At 37.9% G+C, this 22,298-nt stretch overlaps 1 protein-coding gene across 1 annotated transcript; it reads right to left on the reverse strand.

The window, feature by feature from the left end:
* Positions 1-12,676: 12,676 nt before the first annotated feature.
* LOC108011138 (uncharacterized protein DKFZp434B061) lies at positions 12,677-14,274 on the reverse strand. Its single transcript, XM_017076220.4, has 2 exons — positions 13,276-14,274; positions 12,677-13,215 (listed from the first exon to the last, which is right to left on the reverse strand). Exons 1-2 carry the CDS (start codon positions 14,204-14,206, stop codon positions 12,740-12,742), a joined length of 1,407 nt encoding a protein of 468 aa, XP_016931709.4. The 5' UTR covers positions 14,207-14,274; the 3' UTR covers positions 12,677-12,739.
* Positions 14,275-22,298: the final 8,024 nt, after the last annotated feature.

Consider the following 22,298-nt stretch of genomic DNA (forward strand, 5'->3'; position numbering starts at 1 on the left):
ACCCCCACTCTTTGGGTCTGCTCTCAAGTTAATTCAATTTAAAGTAAAAGAAAAAACTTTATCGTGCAGTTTCCTTTTCCTTTTTGTAACCTTTTCTATTTTTTTTTACTTTTTATACTGTGAAGGTTTCGCTTTGTCGCTTCATTTTGCGCAAACTTTGCAGTTCCACAAAAGTTGACACGTCATCAACACAAGGAAGTTGTGGGCTCCACCCACAGTCACTGTGCTCATTCCGAAGGAAGCTTCTTCTCACATAAGTCACCTCAAAATGTCGTATTGAAAATGAAGCGCATAAAACGGCCAGTCATATAACGAATAATATAAAGTAGAACTATGTGAAGGTTACAGAACTGTTGGGTACCCTTTAAAATATATTACTTAAGTCCTAGTATATTGTATTAAAAATTTTATTTGTTAGCTTACCTATGCTTATCTTGAGATAAAAATATTTGCTGGAAAAAAATATGGAGAATTTGTGACAAAACTTTTATTTGGTATCATATTTATCTACATGTTTATTATTATTATAATTATTTAAGAAAAAGGTTTTTTATTCCAAGCAATACATCACTTTCTCACGAACTTAAAATAGTCAAATAGTCAAACTATTTTGGTTCATAAAAATAGAAAATTAATAATTCGCGAAGCATAATGTTGGATATTCCCAAGTTGGCAGCCCAAAACTTTATAATGTCCAAAGAATTCCTTCACCAATACAATATACCCCATTAATATACCTCTTCTAAAGAGGACAATGTACAAGGACAAAATGTTGTTGGATAAACTTGAGCTTGAAATTTGTGCTACGTATTTATGGTCTGGCCTCCCTCAAAAGCTGTGAAGTACTATTATAAATCCACAATCCAACAATTTGCTGTGGCTCTTCGAGCTTTTTTGTTTCGATTTGCTCGGCATGCATGCCGCCCACATCCTGAACCTCACTCTCGATTGATGCGAAAGTTATATGAAAAGTTTTGATTTGTTTTAGTAAATGTATTTCACAATGGAAATTCCTTCGTGCTCTGCTCGAGAAGCCGGAAAACGAACTCTTCAAATTAACTGAAATTCGAAGCCAGCTCTCGTTTTTTATTTGTCTCAATATCTCGTTCGCAAATTTTCATTTTACAGTTTATTGTTTCCGGTTTTGTATTTTGTACTTCTTTATTTCCCCCTTTGTTCAGCGAAATGCGTTTAAAGCTTTTCTATTTAGCCCGTTCCTCTCCTGGATTTCCTGTTTCCATCTCCTGCAATTTCACTCACAAGTTTTCCGTTATAAACTTGAGTTATAATTGAAAATATTGCTGTGAGTGTCTGGCTTTTCCTTGGATTTCCCATCCCGCCCCGGTCACGTCTTCATATCCCACTTTTGTTGATTTTACTGGGGCTCCAGCTCACTTGAGGAGCAGCTGTGTTTTGGTTTTAATTAAATTTTCCTGTCCACAAAAGTTTAAATAGGTAACATGTTGAGAAATGAGTGTGTAAACAGAAATCATTTGTTTACGTAAAAGTTTCTGGCGAACGACAACGGAGAACAATAGGAAATAGAAGGTATGGATTTGACAAACGGCCTGGGAATAACCGAGAGGATCTGAGTAATTCTAAATTTGGTGGGAAGTAAATTAATCGCTTGGGCAGATATTTTTTACACCAATGGCATTTTAACTAACTGAAAATATTTTTTCCTTTTTGCCTGAAAATACTTGTTGGAAAAAATAAAGAAAACCATTAAAGGCTTAAATAGTCTATAATAACATGAAACAAAAATTCTAGTACCTTCTTTACCTTAGTAAATAATTATCATTATAAGAATAAGTATATATATACAGTGTACATTTGTGACTGTGACATTTCACCTTACACAATTAGTTATTAATTAATAAGACACATTAGATTTAATTAATTCTTCAGTGAGGGAGGAAACCAACAACATTTATTATTCTGGTTGCGTAATGCAAAAATGTATACATATGACACACATTTACTTGTTTGTTCTACCTGACCTCATAATCAAAAGACGAAGTAATTAATGATGAGAAAAATTGTTGCCAAATGTTAAATTTAAGTAAAGACCTAACGATTTTGAGAGTATAACTTAAAAAGGATGTGAAATTATTTTGAGTCACTTCACTGAAGCTTAGGAATTTCAAAGTAAAATAACTAACTATGATGCCCCTTTCAAAACTATTTTCACAGTCGCATTCTGTTTGGCCTGCAGGGAATTTTAGTTCCGTTTAGTTCGATTCACCTTAATTAACATTGATTGAAGTTTCAATTGAGCCATTTGAGCACAAGAAGAGCCGCCTTTGTCGTCGCCTTCCAAGCCATTTAATTAAAAATAAGGCATTTTTGAACATTTTAGTCCATGACTTCCGTCGCCTTGGGTCCTCCCCTCTACTGAGCCGGCAAAAATCGTTTTAATAAAACTGCAGCCAGACAAACTTGCAACAAAGAAATCTTCCTCAAGCTGGGAAAGGAAAGTAACTAAAAACCCAGCCAAAAACTAAACTAAATGCAGACATAAATATTTTATGCTTAAAGCAAGAAACTTTTGCAATTTGACTGCTGCTGCTCCAGCAGCAACTGCTGCTGATGTTGCTGATGTTACTCCTGCTGTTGTTGCAGTGGCAGTGGCAGTTGCAGTTGCTGTTGCCGTTGCCGTTGCCAAAAACCCCGAAATACAACCGGGCAAACAATGTGGCAACCGGCTTAGCTGTTTTGGCCCTTCTACCCAGAACTTCCTGCACCGTCTTTTTTCTGCTCCTCGGGATTGGGCAAAATCTAAACATAAGTTAGCATTTAAGTTGGCGCAGGGCGCAAAAGCATAAAACACGCACAGTTACACACATGCAGGGAAACCGCAACTGCACTTAAAAAAAATATATATATAAAAAACAAGACCGGGAAAACAAATTAATTATAACCAGCCAAATGAATAATATATTTACTTTTATTAGTATATGAGTACAAAATATATAACTTTAAAATTTGTTAAGGATTTATAAGAAATAATATTTTTATTAAAGTATTTAAAGTTGAAATTGACTTTGCAGGTAGTTCTAAAGTAGTAAATCTTATATAAATTACACATTAATTTATCGAAGTGTACTTTAAAATTGGCTAATTTGTTAGAACATAAAAATGAGTGCTAAATTTGTTCTAAGTGTTCCCCTGGAAATCTGTTTATTCCCGGACCCTTGTCTGAAGCCTGGATATGAAGCTGTTTGCTGTGGTATTAGCACACAACAGGTACACACAAAACAATTTCGCATGGGGCAAGTCAATTAAAAGTTGGCTTCCAATCTGCCTGCGGCTGGAATTTCCTTAGTTGAAATTATAATATAAGCTGAATGAATGTCGAGGATAAATTGAAATGTTATGCTGAGATCCGAAATAGTTGTTACTGAGTTACCAGTATTAACTACTGTTTTCTAATGATTGTTCAGTAGGTAAACATCAAATTTGCGATTCGCCTTTTATATGTATTTGAAATTGATTGACTTAAAGTATTAATAAGGTGCCTTTTCCCCAGTTGGGTTATATAAAGAACGTCCAGAGATATAACGAATACTCTAAAAGATTAGAAGATAGTTAAGCTACATACATAACTAACTTCAGTTCTCGTTCTCCACAATCTACCATGAAAACAAATGAAATGGTGGGAGAAGAAAATCAAACGGCAGAGAGAAAATCCATTTCATTGACCCTGGAACGACGTGGCTCTGAATAATTTATAGCTAGCCAACTAATTAAAATTGCATGAACACGTCTCGAATGAAATTTAACGAAAACATTTGATTTCGATGTTGTGGTGAGTTTACTTTGGTCTAAGAGTTTATGTCACTGTCCTGGGGTCTTCTCATTGTTAACTTTTTCGACCAATTTGGGTAAATATTTATTTTGTATATATTCGTTGATTGGTGAATTTATTTAATTTTAATTAAAGCTTTTACTATGACGGGCTATAAAAACAAAGTGCTTTAAAGCTACAGACACTTACTATTTAACATTGTGGGGTCTTTAGGCCTCTGTATTGCTCTATTATAATTCCTATCCTACTCAGTATTATCCCAGCTTGCAAACCTATACCCCCGATAGAGCCCGCATTTAACCCACCTATCCACGGACAGCTGGCCAATCAATTTCAATGCCCGCAATTTGTCCGGCATTGTCATAAATGGCACTAATGCCCCGTCCCAGGGCTCTCTTAGAGATTGTCCCAAACCCACCGCCAAAGGCCCACGACCATCTGTCAATTATTTTAACAAGACGAAACGCATCAATGGACTACTGTGTTCCATGTGTTGTCTGGTCTGGACTGTCCGATTTATCCACAGGAGGTACACGGATCGCCCTACATACCAATATGTGTTTAATATGAATATATACTGATGTATTGGCCGAAAAAAGCCATCAGCCAGTAAAGAAACTGGAAACAGAAGGGCAGACCAAATCCCCTTTGCGTTGAAATGGCTTAATGTCACTTTGTTTCATGCGGTCTTGTCACGTCTTCTTTTTTGTGTACAAACCGCGGTGGGTATATTGGTTTTGTGGTCATGATATTAAGGCTTAAAAGGTTATTTATTAAAGCTTGCATCATTTATTTTTTTACTTTAACATCCCTTGCTATTAAAAAAATGCCAGCTATATGATTATAATGTCGATTTTTTGATGGTTCTAAAGACATAACTGATATTTGGCAAAGGAAATTAACAAAAAATAGACAATTACCTTTTATTGTAGCTTAGCTGTATTATTTTGTGTAATTTAATAACCTTAATATTGCAGTGAGCCTTTCTGTTAGGTTTTTTACATGTTATCCTGCTCTGATTTTAGGGTTCAGGACTTTGCACATTGGTCAGAATTTTCGTTACTGTTCTTTAAAATTCCGTAATGGCATTTAAAGACTTAAAGATATCTTATTGCCGAGTTCGTATCAAAGTTTCAACAGTGCTTTAAATATTTTGGGATGAAATATAAGGCAGCAAAAAAGACTATTCCGCCCAATGTCCTTTGTTCGACTGGCCCTCCACACGATGTCCATCAGTCAAATGTATATCGATTTCTCGGTGCGCAAAGTAGCGTCCTGCTGGCATTAGTTTTTGCCAATCAACACGCCCCAAATAGCTTGTCAATTATTTGCCAATTTCGAATCCCGAAACCGGGTGACAATGGGATTTGCTCCGTTTCATTTAATATTTCTGATGCCAGCAGACATGGTTGGGATCTTGGTCGGTGGGCAGGAGGGGATCTGGTTGGTTGGCGGGCTGGTGAAGTTGGCTCGCAGCTGTTATAAATAAAGATTTTCGACGGCCATTTAATTCATTCAAAATAGCCGTTTCCGTGAGCCTTTCACCCTCGCCCCCAGCATTGTCGACCCATTTCAATTAAATTGCCAAACTTATTTATATTTCGCTGCCCCGTTGTAATCGTCGTCATGGGGATCACCGTTCAACCCATCGGCCTATCGATGGCAACAGTAGACTGGGTGTCATGCAAATTGAAAATTAGTCGTACTAAGCCTTTGACCCACCACCCACTCGATGAGGACTCGGTGCCAGGACTAATTGCCATGCCCCCACTATCTGCATTTGCCCAGTGAAAGGATTGACATTTGTGTGTTTTGTATACAATTGTTCTTTTTTTTTGACGACAGGAAAGGCTGCTTAGTTGACAGTTGATTTATTGAGTTGTTTGGGTTGCCCGGTATTGTGCGATGTTTATGGGTAACGGAGATTTGTGTCACCAGAATTTTATTTAAATGCCAGTAATATACTGTTAATTTATATGGTGAAATGAGAAAATAAATATCAAATTTTCAAACTCCTTTCATTATATTACTTTTGAGGTCTTAAGTCACTAAGTCCCCTTCACATTTCCAAGCTCTCCTTGTACAATATAAGACACTTCAGGAATAAGTTTTAAATATTTGCCCAGCTAAAGCCCTGGCCCAACAAATCACAGCACCTTGGTCGCCTAATCGAGTCGGGTAAACAATGGAGAAGCCAAACTGACCACAAACCCAGCTACTTTCTCCCTTCTCCTTTCTCCTTGCTGTCTCCTTTCAACAATGAAGTAATTGAAAAAATAACTCCGAGCATACCGACATGCTGGCGTTAAAAAATATATGCCATGGCCTCCACATACATTACAGATGTGCCTGCGAAATGCGCAAGGACAGGCGAAAAAAGGACTTGGCCAAAGGAGCAGGATCAGGAGAGGCAGCAGCAGCAACAACAGGATGTGGGTTGCTCGTTGGTCACTTTGGCTCGTTGAGAAATTGACATTTAAACATGAAACTCCAGCAAAAGTCGATGCAATGACAATGGCTAGGGCACTTTTGGGAATGTCCTGCCTGTTGTCCTGGCAATGGCAATCCCTGCCCCGGCTGCAATCTCAGCTCAGCCAGCATTGCTGGGCAAACTTTATGTGCGTTCTGCTGAAAAAGAAATTGAAAATATATATCCCGATGTACGACGTCGACGACGACTACGACTGGTTCCCATATGACTGTCTATCCAACTGTCCAACTGTTCCTCGAGCTTCCCCTTTGCACTTATCGATTGCTCATACGCGCCGTGGCCCAAGTGTTTGAAAAGAATACTTGAATCCAATATCGCGCAGCTAAAAAAATAAAGCCAAAAATCACACATTTTTTAAAAAGAAAGTTGGGGGGAGGGGGGCTGGGAACCCATTAACACTAATCGCTTCCCCACAGACACATAAACAATTTATCTGACACACATTCGCACACACCAACACATATGCGCCGAGTCCTTTTCTGCAAGTTGGCCGCAAGATCGAACCCAGACTATGGGTTTTTTCTGTGGGATATTTTGCTTACGCTGCCGGAAATTTATCACGTTAACCTTTGGGAAATGCTTATATAATTTATCTTCAAGAGAGTAAATTCTCCTCAGCAAAATGGAGGCAGTGGAAAAGGCTCTATCCACAGCATCCAAAACAGCTTTGCACGGGGCAAAAGGGAGCGAGTGGAAAAGTTTTCCAACTGTGGCTGCTTTTCTCACAAATATACTCGGGGGTCCCAGGTATGTGTGAGTTACGAAGGTAAAAAATTGCCAAGAGTTTGAAAACATGGTGGTGGGCTAACCTTTCCGACTCAAACCCATTTTCCACACTCCCCAAAAACATTGAGTGGGTAAAAAATTAGGTTAACTTTAGGTGTGCTATGGATTGATGGGTCCCCATCCAAAAGCACTTGGCAAATAATTAATAAACATTGGACGTGAAACGGCAGCGGAAAGGTCAGAAAGGAGTTTTTTGGGTTTAGGGAGGATTGAGAAAATTGATTTAATTTTAAATTCCTTCTTAAAGTATTTATTTCAATAAAAATATATTTGCTATAAGTAAAAATAGGTTTAAAGTTGAATTAAAATTAATTTTAACACAAATATAAATATGTAAAATTTGTAATTAAATTTGTATCTTTCCTAAAATTAAATGATTATGAGCTTTAAAGTTTTTCTTAGCCCTTTTCTTGACTTTATGGGGGACCTCATTTAGCATGCTTTCATTGCAAACTTGTGCGCCCCTGAGTAGTGCGATTTTTTGCCAACATTTCTTCATTGCTCACCACATTGTCGTCGCTTCATTAAGAAAGTTTTACTTTACAGTTTTCCTAACATAAATGCTGAAAACTTAATTTCTTCTAAGTGAACTTGTTAAGTTTTACTCGCCGTTTCCCTATTTCTCTCTTCAACTCCCCTACTTACTGGGGGCATTTTTTTTTGTTAGTAAGTTAGAGGGTATTCTATGAAGGGTTGTGGATAGCCGGGTCTGTTGTTTTGTGGGAAACTTTTAGGTTTTGCTTGGCCCATGGCTGTCGCTGACACTTGGCTGCCCACATCCCTTTTTTTTCGTTCCGCGACCAGCTTTAAGCGCATTAAAATGGAAACACTTTGGAGGTTAAAATATATATACCTCGGTGTTAGCCAGGGAAATGGAAATCTTAAATGGAAGCTGGAAGCTTAGCAATAAGTTCATAAAAATTTCATTGAGCTTTAATTATCTTTAAATTTATCTTGAAACTCATAAACAAAGAGAACAGGATGAACTTTATTTTAAAAGAACAGTTCTAAAATCTAGTTCTAATTAATAAAACTAAAATTATAGAACTCAATTGTTATCATTTGAGGTGTAACCTTGAGCCACATTTATAACTTATTATTTCAATACAACAATAACATATCCAATCAATTGTGGAATTTCCTTAGAGCGTTATGTGTTTAAAACACTTGTAATTGTAAGTACCAAATATACGAGCTATACTTGACATGCTAATCACTGAATTTACTATTGAAACTATTTGCTTCTTTTCCAAGTCAACTGAAAACAAATGTTTTCACCCAAAGTGCCATAATTAAGTGGTTAAACATGACTGAAGTTTAATGAAACACTATTGCTGACTTCGGTGGCAGACATTGAAAAGTGCATCAAATTTCAATTAAATCAGACACACATCAGCACTTCATAAACATGCATTGAGTTTGGGGCTATCGTCGAAAAGACCGAAAGCCGATCCGACCAGACTGCCAAGGAGACTAGGCGAATGGAGCCAGGTTAGCAGGCGATGCACATTCAGTCAAGTTAAATGAACCGCATCTATTGACTATCTCCCTCCCTTTTCCGCTCTATATCGCTCTCTTTCTGTCTCGTTGTCGCACAGTGTCTAAATATTGTGCAGATTTTGAGGAACTTCAAATATAAAAGTTGTTCCAGATATATTATTGGTTATACGTCATAGAATATCGTGTAACAAACATCTTATTGAGTTCTTTTTATTTATTTTTTTTATTATAAAATAAAATATTAAAAATAAAAAATGTACCCTTTTTTTGAACAATTAGGGTCATTAAAAAAAGGATTTCATATTAAAATCAAAGTTTAAATCCTTTAAATGATATCCTCGATATATTTTTTAGACTTACTATGTTTGTTTTATTAGTGAAGTTGTATTTATATTTTTAAGTAATATTCCTTCAGAAATTCCATTTGAAAAAAAATATATTGGAGGATAAAAAGCCTGGTTTAATAATGTTGTTCCACTGTGCTTGTGGTAAATGCCGAGAATCAAACGACGGTGATGGTAAATTTTGCTTTTGAAGGCAACATAAATTTTTCAAACGATTGACTCAGCAAAATGACCATGAATGTGTGACATCAGCAGCGGTGGGCGTGAGGGTGGTGCAGCCCCTCTGCCGCCCCTCTTGACAGCAGGGCCCCTGCCTTTTCCCCCCCGTCCTCTGCTGTGCCGTCATTATCGTCCTGCGGCAGGACAAACAGACAGGGACGTAGGCAGGGGGGGTAGGTAGTGGGTGGTGGCAAGGGCATCCTGTTCCATGGAAGCCGGCAAATATCCAGAGGTAAACACGTGCATTGCCAGCTTCCGTTATCAGTCAGCTTGTTTGCCAGACAGCCGGGCCATTTCCATTGGACACGCCCACCTGGCCAACACCCCCTCCCCCTCCACCTCACCGAACACACCTCATATTTGTCTGCTTATTGACGCTTTGAAGTCTGTTGAAGTCGTACAATTTTCTCGCTCCTAACTGAGTAGCTGTCTCGACTCGTCTGTTTGCTCGTGTGTTGAAAATTAACTTTCAAAGATTTCCGCTGGCATGAAATTGCTTGACATCGCATTTGCGGTTCAATGGGTTTGATTTTCACCAGGATATGTTAAATGGTGTCTGAATTGGGCACACGGTGCGTATGATTGATTTAAGTTGGCAGTAATGACCAACGAGGCGACATAAATTGATTTATGACAAAGGTAACTATTTCTTTTTACAATTGATAACAAATTAAGTCTTTTTATTTTAATAAAAAAGACAAAATTTTAGTTCATTCGAAACAATTAAATATGTTAAATAATTAGAGCATAGCACAGTAAATTTATCAGTGTTTCATAAATATACCATTGTAAATAATCAACATAAATCATGTTAAATTCACAGAAGATCAATAAAAAATGGGTAGATTTATTATTTAGCCTCTTAAAATTTAAATATATTTTTTAAAAGGTAAAATCACGTATATATAATATTTGAATCCACACACTGCCTTTAAAAATTTAGGGTTTAATTTTGATCAAAGATCCCAACATCACTGCCTTTCAAGCTTTGGAAAAACATTTAATGCAGAGGGCTAACTACGGTATAGAAATTTAAATGGTTTTTAGTTACCCCAGGGTTAGGCCAACGGCATCAACGAGGTGGTAACTAATAAAACGTGCAGTAAATATTTATGAATTTTTATTTTACGACACCTCTGAAGCATACCAGCTGCAACACAATACACTGACCTCAAAAAAAAAACCAAGACTGGACAAGCTCTATATAATTTAAACTAAGGAAGACAGAAACAAAATTAACATAAACCGTGAAGTGTTGTCTGGCAAGAGAGGAGAACTAAACAAAAAGAAAATCACGTTTTGTAATTACACAAAAGAGAATACACAGCCTGGGATTGTGTGTTGCCATCCTTGCGAAGAAAAGGACACTTTTCCCCATGAAAAACAGGCGACCAAAGGACCTTGTTTATTTGGGAAAGCAAAACAAAACACAGAACTGAAATGAAAATGCAACAAAATAATTAAAAATCGTGTGGTGCAGAGGTTGATTTCCCAACATGGAAGCCTCGCCTCGGCTTGTCGCCAGTCCGAAATTGCTTATGAATTGTAAACAGGAAGGCCTTTTCCCGTCCTCTTTTTAAAACCACAGGTCCCGACCAGTTTGTTTGTGCTACGTGTGAATTATGGGATGCCAACGCGTGCAGGAAATTATATTTAAATGGACACGACTTAATGGCTGATAAAGGGAACTGAATCTTAGCAAAGTGCAAGATTGAGAACTATAATGCTGGAGAAATAAGTAACCTAGCTTAGTCCTGATAATTTTCTTAAACTATAACTCTGTTATTTTTGTCTATGCTTATTTTGGCAGCAAATAAGACAAAAAACACTAAGAATATAGTTATATGTACCTTGTAATTTAATTGTTAGGAGTAAATATTTTTGAAAAGGATTGAAATTATAGAACATTTTATTGGGTAGTGTTCCAGAAACTCCATCATATGGAACCAACATTGACTTTCCCTTGCAATGCTATTATTTATTAAAATGTTACAGGTAATTTATAATTCAAATTAATCTAATACGACTAATTTAGCGCTTCGACTTAAAAACAACTGGTATGCGATGAAATGACTTATGTGTATATCCCGGCGGTACTAAAAAACAATCTAAAGTGCTTAGAATTGTGGCATCCTGGATTCATTCCCAGTGTGCAGCTGTGCATTATGGTCCGAAAACTTATCCGTAGTCCCGAAACAAATCCCTTTGTAGTTTCATGGCGAGAAAAAAACGAGGAAAAACACCACGAAGCAGCCGCAAACAAATTGGGAGATCCCCGGCGTAAGCCTACCAAAAACAAGTCACGTTTCGAGGCGCAGAGCACACATACACACAGCTGCACACATGCAAACACCGAGATGCAGGCCTGTTCGCATAATTGTATTGCATAATTTTAGCACGCGCTCAGCCCCCTGCCACGCCCTCAAGCCCATAACACCGAACCCACTTTAAACACCCATCACGCTATGTGACGGCAAACTAAGCGCAACCCATAAATACGCCTAGAAATATGCTGCAATATTTTTGTAGCTGCCGCACACACAGATGCAGATACATTTGCACAGACAATTCGCACTACTTTTCTCATTACAAATTGGATTTTGCAGTCACATTTCGCTTATTACGTTCAAAATCCATGCAAATTTCATTATATGCAAACAGCCGCCCCACCCCAAAAAGTGTTTCACCCATTGAACCGCAGTTCTGGCTCCTTTTATCCTGTATTTTCTATGAACACTGAGCGAAATGGGCCTACATAAGAAATCATTATCATAAATGCATTCCTTAAAACAAATCTGTTAATGTTATGTTATGATGAGCAATAATTAAAATCATATTGAATTATTTCTCGTGGCTTTAAAACTGTGCTTAAAAACAAATCATATTTTATTATAATTATTTTCCATAGTGTCATTCGGTGGATGAGCAGGGAAAAACGGGGTAAAAGGAAAGTTGGGCGTGCTTGCATCTTATTACTATTGCCCACAGATACCAGGGAACATACAAACACAAACAAACAAAATACTGGGAGCACAATAATATAGAGAGACGGCGGCTGCCAAGTTTATTGTGCAAATATAATTCAGTTTTCTTTTCTCTTTGGCCGCTCTATAACTATAACTATATATATATATATAGCCTCCTCATCCTTTGCTTGCAAATTAGCTGTGTGCAACGTGATAATGCCACTTCTGTGCATTTTGCCAGCTTACAAAGTGCGCTGAAAGAACTTTATTGTCTGCAAAAGTGTAGATTATGTAATCATGCTTGCGCCTGTAACTTGGTAAAGGCCTTCTGCAACCTCATGATAATCTTTATTTGCAAAAACCAAAAAACAAAACCAAGAACTGTAATAAATGAAAATATCATAAGTTATGGGTCGCGACAAATGGAAAACTTGTGTACTATAATTTCAGGGAATTCTAGTCTGTCATTTTTTTAAAGAGAGTAAAAGGTCTAAATATTGTTTCCTTAAAGATTGCTGCTAAACAATAAAAAATGTTATCATCCGTTTTAAACTATTTAGATTTTATTTGGTATATTAATAGTTTAAAACGAAAGTGTAAAGCCCGCAAAATGGAGATGTTGTCTTTACATTACATTGCATTTCATTGAGGAATTTGCGTTCGCTTCAGGGGATGAAATTGCATCGATGATCTCCGGCTGCATACCAGGCTCCATTCCGGCCTCTAATCCGGGTACATCCATCTGGGTATCCATCACGGATCCTGGCCCGGACCCCTCCGGTTCGGCTAGAACTTCAGGCAAACCATCTTGATTTTCATTGGCTGATGTCTGGACTGACACCTGCTCGTCGTCATCCTGATCTACTTCAACATTTTTGATTTTCTTGCTGCGAGTCATGGAGAAGGGAGAACCCATGTTGACTTGTAGTACACGGAGACGAGCCCGTTTTGGAGACGATTCAGAAGTGTTTACGTTACCAACCGAGGTGGGTCCACTTGATGTTAGGGTCCGCTTATTCCCAACTCGAAGGTCCGGCGGTGCTATAATGGCACCGGTTGTAAGGGAGCCCACTTCAGAGGAACCTGCTTTTGGGGCATCGGCTTTGGTAAAAATCTTTAGATTATTCGGTAACATTATTGGTAAGTTAATTATTGACTTACTTGACGATTTCTTTGGAGAACTAGTCGGCAGTTCAGGCAAAGACTTCGGAGAATCAATTGATGAGTTCCTTGGTGATGGATTCGGAGACGTGTTTAGCGATATTATTGGAGAGAATTTCGGGGATTCAATCGATGACTTCCTTGACGAACTCATCGTTGGGGTTTTCGGTGATCCAGTTGACGACTTTCCTGGTAAGTTAGTGGTCAATTGAATCGGAGAATTGGTTGGAGAAATCATCGCCGATTTAATCGGCGCCTTTTTTGGTGTGTTCGATAGTGATTCAACTGGTGTCCTTGCAAGGTTCTTTGGTGGTTCCATTGGTGCGTCAAATTGTAGGAGATTTAGAACTGGTAAGTCACCACTACGTAAGTTCATTGAATTTGATGTATGAGGCGGTGTCTTTGGTGAAGACTCAGGATGTTTTTTAGGGGTAGTAGTTTTTGGGGAACCCTTCGGTGTTGTCGGTGTCTTTAATGAAGACTGAGGCTCCGTTGTTGGGGAACTAGGAGCTTGAATCTGCTTACGGCCCTTGATATGCGCATATTTTTGTTTGACTAAACCTGCCACCCTTTTTGCGCTTCGTGGTGTCTTCGGCTGCTTGGAAGTGCGTGGGGTTTTTGGACTGCTTGATACATTCCGGGTTCGAGGAGCCCTCTCAGGGGTATCGGGAGCACGAATCGTTTTACGGCCCCTAATATGTCCCCAAGTCTCGGGTACTCGATCTACCAACGAAGAATTGCGTAAATCTGACTCTACGGATTCCCGACGAAGAACCGCGACTCTTGGGCTTTTGCGGATCAAATTAGTAGGTGTTGATGTAGCCGCCGGTTGGGCAGTCGATATGGAGGCATCCTCGGGGTTTGATGAATACCTGCGAGTTTTTTCCATTTCGGCGGGTTTACCAAGAGAAAAAATATCTTTTGAATTCATTGTGAGTCGTTAAAGAAATAAAAATTAATAAATTTGCTAGTTCGAGCTTCGCCTTTTTCCTTTTTGATTGTCACGTTAAAAGTGATTATGAATTCAAAAGCATGGCCAACTAGAAAACTATTCTATGGGAAAATATCGGAAGTACTTTTTTTAATCTAAAATACCAAAAATACCAAAATCAATATAATATATAATATTTTTATATATTTTGATACTTAACAATTATCTTATAATTGTTGAGAGCTTATAAGAATATCTTTAAGCATTGAAGGCCAAAAGAATCAAAAGAAAATGGTATCATATTTTTGAAGACTGCAGTCTGTTAAAAAACGGAAGATATTAATTAAATTTAATGCCTGTCTAGAGAAGCGACGACGGCTACTGGCGGGCAAAAGAGCGAAGAGTAACGAGAGCCTCATGGAAATAACCGCTGCAAAAACTTTGCCAGCTGTATTGCATTACGCCTTTAATTTCATTACACAACCCGTGGGAAAGGGGAAGTCCCGCCCCGTTCTGAGCTGGCCCATAAAATCGAGCGAAACACTTGTAAAGTCTGCCAGGCGGCCAAAACCCCTCCCTCTCTTACCATACAGTCTCGTATTCCATGGCGCCTCAACTCGTCCGACATTGCAGCTCAGCAGGGTGTCCTGATGAGGATGATTTTGGGGGCGGAGTTATGGCGGGGCACTGGGAAAACAGCGGGATCGAGAGCCTCTTGGCGGGATAGAGTTTATTATTTAATACTTTGAACGCCATGCGTTAAAATTAGCAGCCATAAATCAATGAAACGACCCGCACAAGTCCACAATTAGCCGGGAAGAGCGCGACAAACGCTTCGTGTTATATGAACTAGCTCTTTGAGCTAATTAATTCTTATGTTCCGCTTAAGTTTTAACACACAGCACTTTAAAGGATGGATTTGGTTTCATGTCCTTTTTAATTAAATTTTTTGTTAAACACAGGAAAGTTGTTTGTATATCAATGAAAAATGGGGCTAATTGCTAAGTTACGAAAAATTTGATTTATGGTAATACAAGCGCAATTTAATTTGTAAATAAACCTTGTACGTCTTTTGAAAATTCGAAAAATGTGGAGTCTACTCAAATAAATGACAGTGAATATGATAAAAATAATATTATAATATAAAAAAGTATCAATATTATACATAAACAAAAAATGGCAAAAACAAATGAAAACTAAAAAGGAATTGAATATACCTTAAAATATTATTTGTTTCACAAAAATACCAAAGATTGTTTTACTTAGTTATACTATCGATATTGTGCCCATCGGTAATGACCAAGTTTCGAAATTATCGACACTATCAACTGTTTAACCAACCCTATTGGACAGTTTAGGGTTGTATATACATGGCATTTTGATTAATATTGTATTATGTTGCATACCAAATCATAGAGAGAGTAGGCCTTTAAACTCCGAGCCGAGGAATGTTTTAGAAAGACGACCAATTCTAAATGTCTCCGAATCGTGCTTAAATGGAACATTTCAATTTTACATTTGGTGGAACTTTCGACGCAATTGCTTAACTAATTCCCATAGCCTTTTCAACGCGAATGAGTTAAGCAAACAGAATGGGAGCAACTTTCCTGGCACACATTCGTAGGGAATAGACAAGACAAACAGCCAAAGCCAGTTACAACAACGTCGGTGCAGAAAACTTCAACAAGACAAGACACAACACAAGGACAAGGCTAACAGCAGCGGCTGGGTGGTGGGTGGTTGGGTGGTTGGGTGGTTCCTTTGGGGTGGTAAGTGGGCAATGGGGCTAGGCGATGGGCGGTACAACTGGCAGCATGCTGGAGCGTTCTGCGTGACGGTTACAGCATGGCAAACAAGATGGGGGCCACTAGTCCTGGTACTGGTAAACTTCTACAACTAATCCTGACTGATGTTGCGACAATATATATACAAACAAGCATCTGGATACACACTTTTATATAGTACACATCCCCATATGGGGTATATACCCCCATATGTGGAGTGGCAGAACACATGGTTTGACTGCTTCGCAGCTACGCTTTGCTGCCTTCTTTTCAGATCCTCCTCCTTGTTTGCAATTTGTGCTGAAGATTTATGCGTTAGCGCAAAAGTTGCATTTCAAATGGATTTATATAAGAATAAGGAAATAATAACACTGGCAGGAACAGCACTTTCACAGAGAGAGAGAGTTCAAGGCGAACGCTTGCCGTACGTGAGACTCACTTTCTCTAATCAGCAATGGGGGGTTTTATGGGGAAAAACGCTCAGCGAGCAAATGGAATAAAGTGCATACCGAATCTACTAACTTCATTAGAATTACTTTTTTTTTCCATTGCCATTCCTTTTTGTCGAATCCAAATAATTTTGTTTGTTTTATTTCACTGTTCATTTACTGATTGAGCATTCGATTTATTGCTTCAAAATACACACATAAAATGTTATGGGTAAATATGACCAATACGGATAGTTTCGTAACTATAAAAAAAGGTTAGCAACTATTAAAAATAAGGTTACTATTAAAAGATTACTATTTAATAGTAAAACACCATTAAACTATTTTTAAGATAAAACTTACAATTCGATGGATTGGGCCCTTATAACAATTACATTGGTCAATTTGACCCATTAGTTTTTAGTGTGTATTATTATACTGCCTATAATATTATGTTATTAAAGTATCTCCCAACTGCTTGAATCAATTTACGTATTTGTTTAATGTGCAATTTATTTGACCCGCTAATTACCTTATTTTGTTGTATAATCAACCAGAATTTTGTTTGCTCCGTGTGACACTTGCAATAAGCATTTTAATTTTTGCGAGAATTATTATTCGCTAAAAATGAAATTAATTTAATGCTGACAACCACAAAAATTATGTCAATTGGTTGTATTAATTACGCGTAAAACGAACCGTGACCTGGGACCATTAAGCAAATTAGTCAGTTAACCCTATTTTCAAGTAAACAAAGCTGATAATGTGCATGGCTGATTGATAATTTTAAATTTAATTGGATTCAAAAATGCGGAAGAAGGGCAGTTCTTTCAGCTGCAAAACTATAAATAAAATACATGTCCGGGGAAAACTTTCGGAAAATGATTGAATGTATTTTCAAAGTCACAGCTGTGGCTACAAGTTCACCGCACTTTCCACATCCTTTCCACGCCATTTATGTGTGTGTGTGTGTGTGGGGGGGTGAAAAGTTGAGTTTCAGTTTTGAGTAATTCAGCGACACATTTTCCGCCCACCCAACGAAATGGCAAACTTTGCTCGAGGGACCTTAAGGTGGGTGTACTCGAGAACCTCCGTCTTCATGCCAAGCTACATAGTTGTTTTGTGTACTTCTCCTTTTCTGTTCATTTTACACTGAAAAAAATTTGATTTTCAAGCGCGATAAATTATTTAAATAAATTGGCGCTACCTTAAATAACAACCATATTTGATAAAGAAAAAGGTAATGCAAAATACACCTCAGAAAAAATACGTTGACATATAGATCGCAACGAAGAATAAACATACCTTTTACACTGCAAAAAAAAAAATTAATTGACTTTAATAATTTTGTGCAACATTAAACTGTTGTTATCGAAATAGGTACTGCAAATTAAAAAACCTATCAGAAAAAAAACTATACATAGATCCCAAAGGTGATCAAATCTATCTTTATTAAAATCTCAAATAGTTTATATTTAACACCATTTCCTAATAGAAATCTGATTTATTTCAGTGAAATTTCTCTTTCACTAGAGTATATGGTCTGTGGTAGCTGGAGCTTAATTAAGTGCATAAACTTCTACTCGAAAATACTGGCATGTCGTCTCTTTCTACCATTCCTCGATACACCTTTCCACTCACTTATCCCCCCCCCCCCCCCCACACATACACACACATAGACACATTGGCAGGTTTATGTTTAGGTCCTTTTACTCCTTTTTTAGCTCGTCATCAGTTGCTCTTGTCGCCGGTTCCTTTGGGGCAAGTTTTTGGGGCCGACGTATAAATTTGAAACGCTTTACATTGTTTACGCAATTTGCCTTGGTTACACACACACATTTACCAAGTGTGCAAGTGCGGGCAAAAGGTTGCTGTACGTGTGTGTGTGCGTGTGTGTGTTATCCTGACAGAGTCCTTTGCTAAAGTGTTGCAATTATATTGATTGAATTTTGTGGCAGCAGCGCAGGAGCATCAGCAATATTATCCGTACGTCACCCAGGGGAGGCATTTCGCTGAGGTTGTGTTGGGGGGGCGTGGCACGTCCTTTATCGCCAATGATAACCGATTCACACCTTTTGGCTTCTGGGGCTTAATTCTCATCGCAGACCACTTGATCGTCAAAATGTGTCGAGGGACTCCTGGCCAATTGACTCTGGACATGATTGGCAAGGATATCGACTTAATCAGCGAGTGAAAGTGTTTAAAGCAAGTACCTCGATGTTCGGATTGAATAGTTTAAACAGGTATTTCCGCACCTCTTGCTATGTTTGACCTCATATTCATATTCATTAACCTAAATAAATTCTCATGATAAATATCGTTGGCCATATTCTGTCAGCATTTTTGACATTCCATTGGCTCCTTGTCAAAAATCAGCAAACAATTGGCATATTTGCGCAGGCTCGGGCTGTCGCAAAATGTGTGAAAATGTTTGATATATTTTTACAGATTTTCTAATTAAAATTTTTACGCGTGTAAGCCTGCTGTCACAATGTTGACAGGGGCCGGTGGCAAATAAACAAATGTCTGGCATGCTGCAAACATGAAATAAATGTCTATAAAAGGTGGCAACGTAATTTGCATACACTCACTTATTATACCATATGTGTTTATATGTACGTACGCGGCCCTCGATTGCCATATAAATTCAATAAACAAATAAATTAACAGAGTTTGCAACAAATCAACGGCATATTTGGTTAATTTCCAAATATGCAAGCTATTGGGACTAGCACCCCGTATGCAAATTGCCCCAGCTAAACTGCCAAAAGTCCGTATTGGACTCTGTATAATAAAGTGATAAAATATTTATGCAAACACAAGGGTTGCCGCTTTAAAATATCCCTAACGACATTTTGTTTCCCTTTTTTAAAAAGTATGCTTTTGAATATATTGTGGGTATGTTCAAAATATCAAAAATGCATAATACAATTAGACCACCGAACAGTTTTTACATAGCCCTTTATTGAAAGAAATTGTATTATTCAATAAAATGTTTCAGTAAAGCTACAAAGAACAAGTCGATTAGTGTTTAAATATATATTATTTGAAAAGTTTTATAAATAGCAAAGCTCACTGGAAGCCCTGATTATCCACTGGTTAAAGAGCATTAATTATTCAGAGTGTGGATTGTGTTCGAGGCTGCAGCTCACCTGGATGCGATATTTGCATAGGCCGCGCATTTTGTGATTAACAGCTTCCCAAATATAATTACGAAATTCCTGATTGCATATGTATATGAATGGCTAGGTGCCTGTGTTAGTGCATTGTATGGCTCAATAATTACATTGTATTTATTTGAAACAGTTTTCCGATAGTTGCCGTGGGTTATTCCCACTTTAGGACCCCATACTATCCCGAAATCCATGCATAGACCGTACCCAAACATAATTGTTGCAATTTATTTTGTTGCTAAAATCAGCGCAAACTATTTACAAAGTACACACACCCAGGAACATCAATATCGAGCACACTCATACGATGTTTAGTTTGATATGCTGCCAATTTCATGGAGTGTTTGGTTGCAGGGGTTCTGAAATCGAGGGGTTTGGTTACTTCACCAAATCTAGTTTCGGCCATGCCATGCATGGGTTTATCAATCAAACAGCATTGTCGAGTTCATGATGTATGAATATTTCGTCGAGCTTGCAGTTTAATTTTATGGTTCGATTTGTTCCCGATAATACCTATTATGCTATCGGTCGGCTTAATAATGCAGGCGCGAGCCAATTAGTGGCACGTTGGCTTTTGTAAATGTTTTCAGACAGCTAATGTAAGGGCAGATGGCTGCAATTAAGTATTTACTCAACTTGTAGTAATTATCATAAAATATCAGTCATTATCAAAGATTAGTAAGTATGGTATGCGGAATTGCATATAACTTAAAATTACATTAATTTCATATTTAATAAAGCGTATGGAATTTTTAAATATAAAAAACAAGCATGAGAACTAGATTTATACATTAAAGCATTATGTTTTTCCTTGGACTTTCCTTTTACTATTGTATTTACTCTGCAAAGCTCATATTTATTTTCGTTCACAGTCCCCTATCGGTCTGCAACTGAAATTCATCTGGCTTTGGCTATATATATTTATTACTATTTATTGGCTTATGAGTCTGACAGAAATGATATCAATCGCAGACTGCGGCCAGCGCAGACACAATCAAGTTCAATGTTTAAGCCGCTTAAACTGCGACAAACAAAGGAAAACTCTCTTGGGTATGGTGAGAAAATATGAACCCACGTAAGTATAGACTTATATAGAATCATAAGTACACACTGTACTCAGTCAACCTGTCTGCGAAAAAGTTTCATTTGGTAGCGATAAGTTGACCAAAGTCCCAACAAACAAAAGAGCCTCAAAAGCCTTGCATTTTGTGCTTAATTTTTCAGTTTCCGAGCTTAAGGCTGCTCTGCAAAAATGCTAGGTAGTACACCTTAAGCCGCTTGTGGCCAATTATTATCGAAAAGCCCAATTAAATGTTGCCATTGTCCTTCGCCAATCGAAATCTCTACGAACTTTGGTTATTCAAGAGACACGACGGCCCAGTCTTAAACGTTTAATTAATTTTGAAATGAACGCAAAAGTTTGCGACTTTATCTGGGCAGGTGAAACTTTAAAGAGATAGGCCTCCTTCGAAAACTAGGAGTAACTTTTTTGGTTAAGTTTTGCGAAGACTTTGGATTACTTTGAAGGCGACAGAACTTTTCTCAGCATAAATTCTTAAGTACATTTTTTTTCACAACTAAACACTTTCGGTGGGCGAACTTGTGTTCGAGCCGTTTAAAAAGGGTTAAGGCCTTGGCGTCGGGCTTTTAATTAGAAGTCGGCGGGAAATGGACATAAAATATGTAAAATTCTTGCCTGACAGTGCTCAGAGAGTAGAGGTTGGAGTTGGGTATGTTAAAGGTTATGGGCCTGGACGGGCTTACAAATTATTTGAAAAAAGAAAAGGTGGTCTTTTATCTTCTGCTTATTTTTCAATTTAAAATAGCTTTTTTCAGAAGGGGTTTTTTCATATAGAACCCTCTATCGAACCCTCTATCTAAATTACCACCAAGAACAAGAAAAAAGGGGGAATCTAAAAGCAAAGTCTACGACGAATGCCATTAGGGGCAACTTCTTCACACAAGGAGTTTGATTTCCATTAACAAAAAGAAGGACCTGGATATCAGAGTATCTCAAGTTCGATTAAGAAGTGCAACTACACAGAGGAAACACACTATCTCAACAGCTAGTTAAAATAATCGCATTGTTAAGGATGTTGATTAAAGGAATTTTCATATACCTTTCTTTGTTGTCTTGAAAATTATAAAAAAAAATGTTGGTAACTATATTTTGTCAGTTAATCCGAAATGAAATAGATTTACTAGTGAACTAAATTTGCATCATCGTAAACGTTGGTGTCCTGATATTATCAGTTCAAGACAATGCCCACGATTTTTTCTCAGTGCACTGTGAGATTGCAGTTAGGATCTGGGACCTCGCTCCCTGTCAGCTTTCGATGCGAGTTCGAGTCCTGGCCGGAGAGCTGCTCAATGTGCTGTGGCTATGAGCCAGCGAAGCAAATTGTTTTTAATTAAAAGTAAACAATATCAATTCGTTCGACAGTTATCCGGTGATGCTGCCGACATTGCCGGCTGCTCGAGAGGCGTTGGACATGGAGCATCCTGGACCGAACTAGGATGCATTGTTCTCGGGGGAGCGATTAAGCGGGTAGCAAAACAAAATTATCAAGTGGCATCGCCGAGTGCAACTTTGACATGGTCTGTTCATTTATATATCCCAGCTCAAACACTTTCCCGATTCCCCCGTTCCCCTATTTTCCCCGATTTCCCAACGATTATTAATTGTCATGTCGAACCGAACGGGATT

This window comes from Drosophila suzukii, chromosome 2L, assembly GCF_043229965.1.
Source record: "Drosophila suzukii chromosome 2L, CBGP_Dsuzu_IsoJpt1.0, whole genome shotgun sequence".
NCBI lineage: Eukaryota > Metazoa > Arthropoda > Insecta > Diptera > Drosophilidae > Drosophila > Drosophila suzukii.

Coding starts and splice junctions, on each gene's coding strand:
- LOC108011138 (XM_017076220.4), bottom strand. CDS start 14,206: ATGAATTCAAAAGATATTTTTTCTCTTGGTAAACCCGCCGAAATGGAA. Junction 13,216..13,275: donor TTCTCCAAAGAAATCGTCAA/GTAAGTCAATAA, acceptor TTTTTACCAAAG/CCGATGCCCCAAAAGCAGGT.